Genomic DNA, 12,622 nt, shown 5'->3' on the forward strand with positions numbered 1-12,622 from the left:
CCTAGCTCATCCCCTTCCTGTTACGCTTATGCCTATCATACATCCCCTTCCTATGATGTGTATACCTATTGTACTGTCCCTTCCTGTGATGTATGTCTTCACATGTAATTAGGGAGCTTGCACGTCCCCAGAGAGGATAAAAGCTTGGGCAGCATTAAAGTTTCTCTCTCTCCCTCCACACAGAACACTAAGCGGGGCTGAGGTGAGCAATGCTACCATGAATTGTGTCTGACTCCATTACTTGACTCCATCCTTTAACTCTCATACTCTCTATGACTTTACTATAATCTTTACTTATTATCGTTTACAATTGCACCTACCGGACCTGTGATGTTTTGGGGGGAACCCCTCTCCCTGTAACCCCACAATGTGTAGATCCCTGTAACCGGTCCCCACTCTGCTCTTTTATATCGATAAATAGATTGCTTTCAGGCTCACCCTATGCTAACCCTGCCTCATTACCATATCAAGGACACCCACTGACAAATGAGATTATAGTCACAGGATTTGCATCTCAAGTTGAGCCTGGAGGAACCATCCGATCCGTTTCAGCTACCACCCCTGGTCCCAGGACCAGTGGCCGGGGGCTGGTTTCTGAGCAGTGAATGCGTTAGGGGAGCCCCTGATTGGCACATCCCTGTGTCACACAGGAGATGATCGTTGCACCTAAGGAAGGAGGGGAAGAGGAGGAGGCTGAGGAGGAGGAGGAGGAGGAGGAGAGCATGGAGGATGCGCAGGAGCTCTTGGACAACATCAAGGAGAGCATGGAGCAGAACGCAGGTAACGAGCACACAGGGACGGCTGGTCCCTCAGCAGTGGCCATCAGGTCTGGGTGTAGAAGGCTCCCCTGCTCATTATCAAAGCGTGGAGTAGAAGGCAGGCGGCGCAGACGTAGCACAGGCTGGCCCAGCCAGCAGTGGCCATTTGTTCTGGGTATAAAAGGTCCACCTGCCTTCTAGCAAAAGACAAGTACAGAAAACCCACTAACAGCTAATAAATCTCATTCATCACCCTACCCTTGGAGACTATCGCTGATTGCAGCATTTTCTAAGTTAAGAAGGGGGACAAAGAGGTCAGATTTGTGTCCATAAACACTTCCTCAACATAAAAAACCTATTAATTAAAGGGAAAAGGACAAACTAGAAAAAATATTTATGGCCAATAGGACCAAGAGTTAACATCCTTACTGGATAAAGTGCACCAGTAAATTAATCAGAAAATCATTAAATAGTTAATAGAAACATAGATAGCATGTCTCTGCAATTTATATAGCAAGCCAAAGAAATGGAAGCACTTGGTTGGCTCACGTGCTGAACAGACTGATCACGGTAAGGTTACCACTTTAAACTCAAGCGCGGCCTCCATTCTTTCAACACCCCTCAGATGGAATTTCAAGATGGTCCCATTGCAGTGCTTAGAGAGCACAACAGTAAGTCCCTTTGTCCACTCATGCTTTAAGGAACCCATTCCAGTCAATCCAACGATGGCCCGCTGGATGTCAGCCTGAGCTGGCTCTGTAAGAGCCTGCTACCCTGCAGGAAAGCACAGTTGTGCTAGGCTGGGTGTTTGAGGGAAGTGCAACCAGCAACAGGAAACTCGCTATCAAGAAAGCGACCCACATTGTTACAGAAGTGGTTACGTTCTGTCTGGTCCAAGTCCGTGCGCCGGATGTTAAACTGCAGGCTTTGCCCGATGTGCATGGCTCCTGAAAAAGGCAAGAAGATGCAGCAGGGAGACCACCGGTGGTGGATGCGGAGATGGATCAATCCAAGGCCAGAAGGTCAGCTGACAGGCTCCGATAGCTCCCAGAGCCAGTGGGCAGGATGGCAGGCCACTGGTCCAAGTCTAAAGAGTGGGAGGTCGATGATGCAGTACCTGGACTAGCAAATTGTGAGGAAGCTCTTAAGAATGTCTACTTAGATACACGAAGCAGGTCTCCCCCTTCCCCACCTTCCCCCAGGCTGACGCCTGAGTAAGGGGTTGTACGCCACCCTAATCTCCCCACAATAGCTTGGCTGCTCACGACAGGGCTCATCTTGGAGTTGATTACAATATGTTAGGGTGTGCGGGGAGGGAGGGGGAAAATGAGGACCTAATATCGGGGGTTTAAGTGGAGAGAAAATGTTTTGAGAATGATGTACAAATGGGCTTTACACAATTGATGTGTGTATGGATTGCGATAACAGTTGTATGAGCCCCTAATAAAATGTTTAAAAAAAAATACGTTAGGGTGCATCAACTACCAGACTACTGAGAGGAAGACGTTTCTCTAAGAGGCTACCTGTCTAAGGAAGGGGGTGAGGTCATGTTGCTGGTGGGCTGCAGGGCTGGGGTCTCAGGAATCCTTTGGCCTGAGCCGTAAAATCAGAAATGGAGTGTTGTATCGGCGCCCCCTAGAGGAGAGACATGAACTTCCCAACCCACTGCTAGAAAAAGATGAGGCTCTCTACTCCCATAAAGAGTTTCCATCTAAGAAACCCACAGGGGCAGTTCGACTCTGTCCTACAGGGTTACCGTGGGTTGGCATGGACTTGATGGCAGGGCGTTTTGTGGTTGTTGCTGTAGCCCACTACCAGCTATTGACTCTGACTCACAGGAACTTGACTGAGAGCCGAGGACTCCAGAAAGATGCTTATTTGTGTTTTCTTGACTATGCAAACAGCTTTCCACTGTGTGGGTCACAACACGCTATGGACTGCCTTGAGAAGAATGGGACTCCCAGAATGTACGTTGCGTCTACTCGGGACTGGGTCAAGAGGAAGTTGTGTGAACAGAACATCAGGAAAGGTGTGTTCCAGGGTTGCGTCCTTGCACCATCCTGATTCAATCTGAATGTTGAGCAAATCATCAGAGAAGCCGGATTACATGAAGAACAATGTGGCGTCAGGATTGGAAGAGGGCTTATCAACACCCTGCGATATGCAGATGACACAACTTTGCTTGCTGAATGTGAGGAGGACCCAAAGCACTTGCTGATGAAGATCAAGGAGTGCAGCCTTCAGTGTGGATCACAACTCAATGTCAAGAAGACCAAGACCCTCACAACCGAACCAAAAGGTAACAGGGTGAAGAAACGGAGAAAATATACGCATCGTCAAGGATTCTGCCTTGCGTGGATCCATAATCAATGCTCCTGGAAGCAGCAGTCAAGATCAAACGACTCACTGCGCTGGGTAAGTCTGCTGCACAGGATCTCTGCTAAGTGGTGAAAAGTAAGCATGCTGCTTTCAGGACCACAGCGCACCCTGGTATTTCCAGCCACCCCACTTGCATGTGAAAGTTGGACATTGACTAAGAAAGACTGAAGAGAAACTGATGTATTTGAATGATGGTGCTGGCGAAGAAGCTCGAAAGTGCCGCAGACTGCCGAGAGAGCCACTGCTGTGTCGTGGACGAAGCACAACTGGGGGCTCGTGCTGGTAAAGTGACGGGGCAGTGCTAGGAGGAAGGCCCTTGCCTAGGAGGACTGACCAGTGGCTACACTCCTGGGCCCCAGCATAGGGACGCGTGTGAAGGTGACACAGGAGCAGCAGGGACCCACCGCCTCGTACACAGGGCGGCCGAGTGACACCTAACAACAAGAAAAACAACACAACAACACAGCAACGTTTAGGACAGGGTTGCTAAGGCTGGTGGTATAGAGGAGTCATGGCGTTGTAGGGGGTTACCTGCTGTACTGCTAACTGCAAGGTCAGCAGTTCAAGACCACCATCTGGTTTGTGGGAGAAAGAAGAGGCTTTCTGTTCTCAAAAAAATTTACAGCCTCAGAAACCCACCAGGGCAGTTCTACCGTGCCCCGTAGGGTCACTATGAGTTGGAATCGCCTTGATGGCAGGGAGTTTGTTTCTTTGTTTGTTTGTTTGGGAATCTTTCCAAGAACCGATCACCAAGGCCTTTCTCCTGGGGAGCCACTGGGTGGGTTTGAACCACTGACCTTTTGGTTGGCAGTCAAGTGCTTGGCCACTGCCCCTTGCCCCCCCACCCACCCACCAAGCGCTCTTGTCTTCCTGTCTGTATTCATGGGGCAGGACTAGACAAAGCCTGAACAAATATACAACTATAACCCTTTCTTGACAGAGACTCACTTAATTGGTCTTTGTCACCCGTGAGTCTTATCCAAGGGGTGGGTGTGACAGCAGATACCAATGGAGTGCCTTCCCTGAGCCAGGAAGGTCACCATGTGGAACAAGAGCTGCAGTGGACGCAGGCCTGTGTTCAGAACTGGGGCAGAACCCTCCAAGCCCAAGAAGGGCCTGCCCTTGGCAGGGGACAAGAGAGGCCCAACTGGTCTGGTAGTTTTGTCATGAGATAAAAATTCACTCTCTCAGAGCAAGAGGGGCACCCTTCTGCCCAGAGCTCAATGCTTGTCCCGAGCTGTCTCCACATGGTTGCAGCTCTGGAAACAAAGGCCTTTGGGCGTGCCTCTAATTACCAGAACCACTGTCAGAAAGCTGGCGTGGTAGCAGCATCCTCTGACCTCTCGGATGTCACTGGGTAGAGTCCCCATCAGTGCCCCTGTGATGTACCACCTCGCTCCAGCCTCCTCACCCACGCTGACACCAGCCTCCCTGCACAGCACTCTCCACCTCTCGGCTGGCTCTGTGGGAATAGCCACACGGCACTCACAGACCCAACTCATGGTTATGGGGTTTCTTAGGGAAGTCACAGATTACAACGCACGATCAGAAATGACTCAGGATACAGTTCTTCCATCAGGACAGCCTCTTGGGCCGGCTCAGACTCTGTCCTGCCAGGTCAAATGTCACAAAGATCTTTCGCTCTGCCAATCTTTTCCCAGAGGCACCCTCCTCCCCTGAAGCCCACCAATAAGCCTCAGCCAGAAGACACTCGGCTTTCTCGTCAGGAAAACCGTAGCACCATGTCCTGCCCATCTCCGGTTCTGCTGCTGCCATTTCTCACCATCTTGCACTGTTGCCAGGGTGACAGCGTTCTGCCTCTGTCCCCTGGGTCTAGGAGATTCTCAGCGCAGGGACCCCACCTGTTAAGATGTGCCCTACTTCTGTCTCCTCATGGTGGTCATTGGGTCCCTCTTCCCTCCTTTTTACACCTAGTAGGATAGCAAAAGTGACCAATTCGTGGCCCCCACCCCCACAAGGCTGCTGTGCACCTGGTTTGCATGATTAGCAAGTCGTCCAATGCCATTGGTGGACCACAGGCACATCATTTGCATAGCTCCACCCATGCGTTTGGTGGGCGTTGGAAGACCACAGCTAGAAAGGTCTATGAGAGTGACCTGTCACACCGCAGCCGCTCCTCTGTCCCACTGAAGTGGCTCCTCTTGTTCTGAGACAGGGATGGTGCCACTGGCATGTCGAACACTGGCAGAGTGACCAGGGCTCAGCGGGGCCGACAGACTAAAACAGACCAGGAAGCAAGGTCTGACAACCTCCTCGTGAAGATTGCTGCTGTGTGCAGTGGAGTCCGTCCTGACTCGCAGAGGCCTTGAGGGACAGGGGTCGGGGATGACCCCTCCCCAAGGGTTTCCAAGGCTGTGGTCTTTGTGGGACTGGTCTTTAGAGCCTTCCTCCCACAGAGCGGCTGGGGGGTCCCAACCACGGGACTTTTCAGGAGGCAGCTGAATGCTTGACCCCTGAGCCACCAAGGCTGAAAGTTAGCCAGGAAAAGGCAACCTGGGCAGCAGACTACTGCGTCCCTAAGCTTGGAAACCGCTCAACCTACACAGTGACCAGGCGACAGGGCCAGGGGGGCAGGACCTCACTCAGCAATCAGACCAGGGGGGCAGGGCCAGGCAGCCCCTCACTTGTCAGTCAGACGCCAGTTACCACCCTCAGCGCCAACTCAACAGCAGCTGGCGGCAGCTCTCAGAAGCAGCCGGGCGACTGCCCTTCCTGCCCGTGCAGGAGGAAAAGGCAAAGCCCAGCCCCCGGGAAACACAAGCCGCTGGGGGCGTTGAAGGGGCCCGCAGCCGTATTTCTGAGCACAATGCCAGTCTTTGAGGCTCCGTGCAGCCCCCTGACATCTGAAAATGTAGCTTCGTTTTATTTTCTGGCCACTGTGACCCTGACTGGAAGTCATGTAAAACGATAACACCACCTCTAGAGGTTCCGTCATGTTAAGTCACACCTTCGATTGGGACTATTATTTTTCTGTCGCTGTCATCCTGTTAAATAAATATGTACTAAACTTCCTCCCTGCTTTCCGGGCGCCTGCCTCCGCCTTTCCTGCCTATTCCCGCCCTCGGAGCGTTGCTGCTCTCCAAGGAGTGCTCTGGCCGCCCTTCTTCCAAGAGAAGCTTGGTTGTCCTTTGAGCAGTCTTTCGATCTCCCCTCCAGCTCCACAAGTCAAACCCCGCAGTCCTGCCCCAGGCTTCCTTATTCCGTGTCCAACTTTCACATGCACGGGAGGCTGTGGAAGCCACATACCCTGGCGTGGATCAGGCACACCTTAGTCCTCAAAGCAACCTCCTTGCTTTTCAACATTTCACAGAGGTCTCCTGCAGCGGATGGACCCCATGCAATTTAAAGTTGAGAGAGAGAGAGGGAGCGAGGGAGGGAGCAGGACCTGTGAGGGACAAATCAAGCTTGACGTCTGATCAGCACATTTTTACTGAGCACATGCTATTGACAAGTCACTTGCCAAGCGTGCAGGAAGATCGGCTCTCGCATTGGAAGCATCTGCTCTGACGGATTAAGGCTGCGTAGGTTCAGACTGAAGGGAAGGTCCCGCTGATTTGGGGAGCCCCGGTGGTGCCGTGCTCATGTGTTGGGCTGCTAACCACAAGGTCAGCAGTCCTAACCCCCCAGCCCCTCTGCGGGAGACAGAGGAGACCTTTCTACCCTGGCCTGTAGGGTAAGGTGACCAGATGTCCCGCTTTTGGCGGGACAGTCCCGATTTTTAACAATTTTCCCCATGTCCTGCGGTGTTTTTAAAAAGTCACGATTTTTGGAAAGAATGCACGACAAGCTAGGGTATACAGTTTTCGGCTGCCATGTGGCTATTTCTCCAGGATATGAGTTTTATCAATGGTGTCCCGCTTTACCAATGTTAAAATCTGGTCACCTTACTGTAGGGTCGCTGTGGGCTGGAATCGGCTCGCTGACAGGGAGCCTTTTTGAAGTGTTTTTAAAGGTGTTAGCTACTAACTGAGGGTGGCGCACACTACAGACCTAAAGGCTGGTGTTCTGAGCCCACCTGGAGGCACCACCAAAGAAGGGTCTGGTGACCTGCTCCCGCAGAAGCAGGGTAGGACGGGCACCATGTCGCGCGTGGGCTGCCTCGGGCCAGATGCACTCAGGACAGCTGGCCACAGCAAAGGGCCGGGCGGTTGTGGAGATGGGATATCAATCAAACAGGCTGGTGCCGGGGCATTCTGCCTCCCCATCCTCCCCCACCGCACTCAGCTTCCCCGTCGGCTTCCACTCCTGTGTTCCGCCGTGACGCCTTCCCACGGCAGAACCTTCACACAGAGCCTGGTGGCGCAGCGCTTAACGTGAGCGGTTCAAACCCGCCAGCCAGCTCAAGGGAGGATGCCTGCCATCTGCTTCCATGAATATTTACTGTCTCAGACGCCCTCCTGGGCAGTGCCACTGCCTACAGGGTCCCCAGGAGCGGCCGTGGGGTGGGCTTGGTTTTTAAGGACAGAATCAGGGATTTCCCTCGCAGGACTTTTTCGATGCCTCCAGGGCCTCCCCGTCATCTGTTGATTTCTCTTTGCTAGGCCGACTGGAAGATCAGTATATAATTCGCTTCATCAAAGAAAAGCTAAAGTCTATGCCTTGTAGAAATCAGGGCTACATTTTGGACGGCTTCCCAAAGACCTACGATCAAGCCAAAGAGTTGTTCAACCGTGAGTACGGGTGCCCCCTTGGTGTGGAAGACTCCTCCAGGGAAAGGAGCCCTGTGAGATGCTCTGTGGGCCTTGGCTGCTGTCCCAGAGGAAAGCAGTTCAAGCCCACCAGCCGCTCTGTGGAAGAAAGCTGAGGCTGCCCACATCTGTAAAGCGTACAACCTTGGAAACCAGGGGGTGCAGTCCTGCTTGGAATACAGTCGGCAGCAGCCGGGGTGCTGGGGGCTTGACGACCGGATCAGTTTTGCTCTTTGAGGAAGTCGTCATTCGATTTAAACACCCAAGCAGGCAAACAGAGGGACGCTCTCTCAAGTACACGGTTCCTCGTCTCTGGCTGTGACCCACCTCCCTCCTTAGCAACCTCTAGCCAAGCTTCTCGAGTTTGGGGAAGACATGCTCAGCGGTGACTGGAGGGTGTTAAACACCCCATGTGCTTTCTCCCCTCTCTTTTAGAAGAAGAGGATGAAGAGGAAGAAGAAATCAGAGGCAAAGTGTTCCCCTTTGATAAATTAATCATACCTGGTAAGTGTAATAGCTTCCTCCAAGACCAGGCACTGTTAAAGGAATGCTATGTGAGATCCTTTTGGTCCCCATCTATGGCACAGCCATCTGTAATCAGGTCAGTCCCAACTCATCGCGACACTGCAGGGCGCAGTGGCCTACCCCAGAGGGTTTCCAAGGCTGTGCAGCATCCTCCGGAGACGAGGCTGGAGCTTCAAGCACTCTCACCGCCATGAAACGAGGTTTCCTTTCTCCACAAGAGAAGGGAGTGGGAGCCAGGTTAACCACGCATGCTTCCTCTCAGCGTCTCCCCTCCCGAGTCATCTCCGTAGAATGGTTGGTCTGCTCTTTGGAGATCACTCTTCCTCCCCCCACCCCAGGTTGTCTTTTCTCTCTGTCCTCCAGAGAGGACAGCACCCCTGTGCCATGCTCCCAGGAGCCTGGTGGAACAGCAGGTTAGGAGAAGGGCCCTCTGTGGCCCGGTGGCTAGGCATTGGCCTACTAACGCCAAGGTTGGTGGTTCAAACCCACCAACTGTTCTGCAGGAGAAAGATGAGGCTGTCTGCTCCCACGGAGATTTGCAGTCTCAGACATGCACCAGGGCAGCATTCCCTGCCCCACAGCGTCTGTGTGAGTTGAAATTGACTCAACAGCAGTGAGTTCAGTTTGGGTTTTGTGTTTTGCCCGCCCTATGAGGGCACGCCCCAGTCTGCTGGCCCTAGTCTGCTGACCTCCCAGCCCCTCAGAAAGACAGTTGGGGTACTCATTAAAGTAGAGGGCATTGCTATGGGGTAAACTGCTCCCCTGTCAGGGCAAACACGAACTCTGTCCTGAGCTTCACCACGTTTTTACTGGTAGTGTATTCCCTGTGACCCCACCCCCAATGACTTCCCGCCACATCTGGAAATACTAGTCGACAGGGCAGAGGTCACTGCACTGACCCATGGGACATATTGCTGGAAGCTGGGACAGGAGCTGCCTTCGTGCCGAGGAGAAGCGCACATGGCCTCTGTGATGACCGACTGCGAGCTCAGGGCCTGCTGGCTCAGGGCTGACCATGCTGTACAAACACAGACAGGCCCCCGGGCATTAGGGGGAGAGGGCTGAACCTGGGGCCTGCTACGAACTCAAGGGGAGGGTCTGTTTCTTTGCACTAGCCGCCAAGCTTCGTCTAGGTGTCCTGGGAAGCCTGCAGTTTGGTGATTTGGCACAAGAAGGGGCAAGTTGGGGGCTGACGGTGAATCAGATGATGTCACAGGATTCTTAGAGAACAGCTCCGTGTCATTCCTGCTGCTTTTATTTAAAGGGAGGGAAAGTAGGGGAAAAGGAGCCGGGGCGGGGCGAGGAGAGTGGGGAGAGGGGCGGGGAGGGGCATCTTAGGGAATGCTCTGGAAATGCTGTATGCAGGAGACAGAGGGCACTGGCTACTCCCACACGAAGAGCTGTAATTGGGGAGACCCGTATGGGGTCGCTGTGGGTGAGAGTAAGTAGACCTGATGGCTATGGGCTTAGGTTTCTCTCAAATTCTCCACGAGGGGCCCCCAGGGACCCCCAGGGGCTCAGTCGTTAAGCACTCGACTGCCAACCCAAAGGCTGGGGTTCGAATGCCCCAGCTGCCCTCCCCAAGACAGACAGTTGCCCGATTCATAACAGTAGCAAAATGACAGTCATGAAGTAGCAACGAAAATCATTTTATGGTGGGGGGGTCACCACAGCCTGAGGAACTGTATGAAAGGGCTGTGGCATTAGGAAGGTTGAGAACCACTGCACCAAGAGTTATCACCTTGGAACCCTGCGTGGGCTTGCTGTGAGCTGGGGTAGCACCGTGCGGTAGGTCTTGGGTGGCATACTGCAAGGTCAGCAGTTCAAACCAGAAAAGCCGCCCCTGGGAGAAGAAGGCTCTCGGCTCCCTTAAAGAGGTCCTCTCTCAGAGACCCACAGGGCCAGTTCTACTCTGTTCTAGAAGGCCACGCTGAGTTGGCATGGGCCTGGCTATCTCCCAGGAGAGGACAGTTGGCTCCGGCATAGGGCCCTCGCCCTGGGGCCACCCATGTCTCTGCTGGAGGCCCTGTGCAGCTGTGCTGTGGAACAGGTTTCAGAGGCGCTCCCACCCTAAGACTAGGAACAAAGGCCTGGCGATCTACTCCGAAGCTCAGCCAATGAGAACCCTGTGTTTCTCGACCAATCATGGGGTCACCCTGTGTCAGGGCAGTCTCCACAGTAGCCCCCAGCCCTCAGCCCTGCACGGGAGCGTTGGGAAGGCACTGCTGCAGTCCCCGTGGTGGGTAATCCTGCCGGTCAGACCCCTGCCCCTGCCCCTGCCCCCAGAGTTCGTCTGCGCTCTGGACGCCTCAGACGAGTTCCTGAAGGAAAGGGTGATGAACCTCCCGGAGAGCGTGGTGGCCGGGACCCACTATAGCCAGGACCGCTTCCTGCGCGCCCTTAGCAACTTCCGGGATATCAACACTGACGACGAGACCGTCTTCAACTACTTCGATGAGCTGGAGATCCACCCCATCCACATCGGTAGGAGGGGCCTGTGTGTGTGTGTGACCATGCACCTCAGGGCTGGGGCCTGGGAGGGGGTGACCATGAGTCCCTGGCCAGACCTGGGCTCCAGGCCTGGATGGTCATGTGACCTGAGCATCTGGGCGGTGTGTGTGTGTCGGGGGGACTGCTAGCTTTATCTGAAAGCAGGGAGATTCAGGCTGAGCTCCTGAGACAGTGTCCACAGGAGCTGTGCATTTGCGCTCAGAGGGGGACCACCTGCCTCCAGAAAACCCTATAGCACAGCCGTTCTCCACCTGTGGGTCGCAACCGCTCTGGAGGCGGAAGGATCCTTTCACAGGGGTCACCCGATTCATAACAGTAGCAAATTTACAGTGATGGAGTAGCAATGAAAATAGTTTTATGGTTGGGGGGTGGTCACCACCACATGAGGAACTGTGTGAAAGGGTCGCTGTTTGAGAAAGGTTGAGAACCATGGCTCTAGCACATACCTGCTCCTGTCCCCTTGGGTCATCCTCATGGTTGTCCACTCTGCTCACGGGGACATCGCACACTGCAGAGCCACAGCCTATGGTAGCTCAGCTTCTGCCCTGATGGGGCCTCAGCTTGGGCTTGCCTGGCCTCACTGCCGGGGGGGTGGGGGTGGGTGGGCTGGGGAGGTGGGGACTCCAAGGCCCGCTGGCATCTTGAAGGTCACTGCCCTACTGGCTTCACCTCCATGAATCCAGAACCCGGAGGAGGCTGCTCCAGTCCTGGGTCTGGTGGACAGTGTTGTGGGCACTAGCCAGGTCCCTCTCTGAGCGTCTCTCTGCTGCCTGTGCAGCCCCCTGCTGAGAAGCCCCCACCCCCACCCCGTGGCAGGCAGAGTCTGAGGGCTCCAAGCCTGCTCTTAATGGGGCAGCCCTCAGCCGCTGAGCCCTACCCTGTTCCTCCACCTCCCTTATCCCACAGCCACCCAGACCTGCAGGGGTGGAGCCAGGGTGGGGAGAGCTCATCACTGAGGAGGGGGCCCACTGCCCACTTTCAGAAGTCCCTGCCTGCCATGTGCCTGAGGTTCATCCATGAGAAGAGGGGTGTGGGCTCTGCTTGCTCCTTGGAAGGGAGCGCCACCCCCCCACCCCCCCTGTGACCAAGCCAACCACCTCAGGAAGAATGGCCCTGGGCAGGCCTGCCAAGTGGGAGGGTCCTGACGGCCTCTCCTCCTGTCTAAAGATGTGGGCAAGCTGGAGGACCCGCACAACCGGCTGGCCATCAAGCAGCTGCTCAGAGAGATTGGGGAGCCGCGTAACTTCGGGCTGACAGATGAGGAGAAGGCAGAGCAGGAGCGACTGGAGGCCGAGGAGCGGCTTGCCCTGGAGGCTGCCCAGGAGGCCGAGCAGGAGCACAATGAGGCCATGGAGCTGGCTGGGAGGACTGCACGCTGGGAGGAGTGGGTGAGTGCGCCCAGGTCCCAGGGAGGGTGTCTATGTGAGTGTGTGTGTGTGGACACGTGTGAAGGAGGAAGGGCAGCATCGTCTAGCATACTGGGCCTCCCTGGTCCGCTTCCTCAGTCGGCCACGGCCCCCTCCCTGCTGGTCACTCCTAGCTTGTTTCTGGCCATCTCCAGCCTATTCCTACTGCTGTCCAGGGCGCTGCAAAGTCACAGACCCAGCACAGCTATCTGTGTCCCCAAACATTAGCCAGCTGCTGACCAGCTCAGATGAAAGCTCACACTCCTGAGGGTGACCTATTGTGCAGCCTCCCCCCTTTTAAATACCACCACCACCAGCACAACCACCACCACCA

General features: G+C 54.6%; 1 protein-coding gene across 1 annotated transcript in view; it reads left to right on the forward strand.

The window, feature by feature from the left end:
• AK7 (adenylate kinase 7) overlaps positions 1 to 12,622 on the forward strand; it is a 58,932-nt gene that overhangs the window by 40,489 nt on the left and 5,821 nt on the right. The window contains exons 12-16 of the mRNA XM_004698808.2: positions 651 to 780; positions 7,700 to 7,828; positions 8,282 to 8,350; positions 10,658 to 10,855; positions 12,050 to 12,270. Of these exons, the coding sequence (XP_004698865.1) occupies positions 651 to 780; positions 7,700 to 7,828; positions 8,282 to 8,350; positions 10,658 to 10,855; positions 12,050 to 12,270 (747 nt within the window). The remainder of the gene's footprint in view (positions 1 to 650; positions 781 to 7,699; positions 7,829 to 8,281; positions 8,351 to 10,657; positions 10,856 to 12,049; positions 12,271 to 12,622) is intronic.

This window comes from Echinops telfairi, unplaced genomic scaffold, assembly GCF_000313985.2.
Source record: "Echinops telfairi isolate 266 unplaced genomic scaffold, ASM31398v2 ScPeMD7_18;HRSCAF=68, whole genome shotgun sequence".
Taxonomy (NCBI): Eukaryota; Metazoa; Chordata; class Mammalia; order Afrosoricida; family Tenrecidae; genus Echinops; species Echinops telfairi.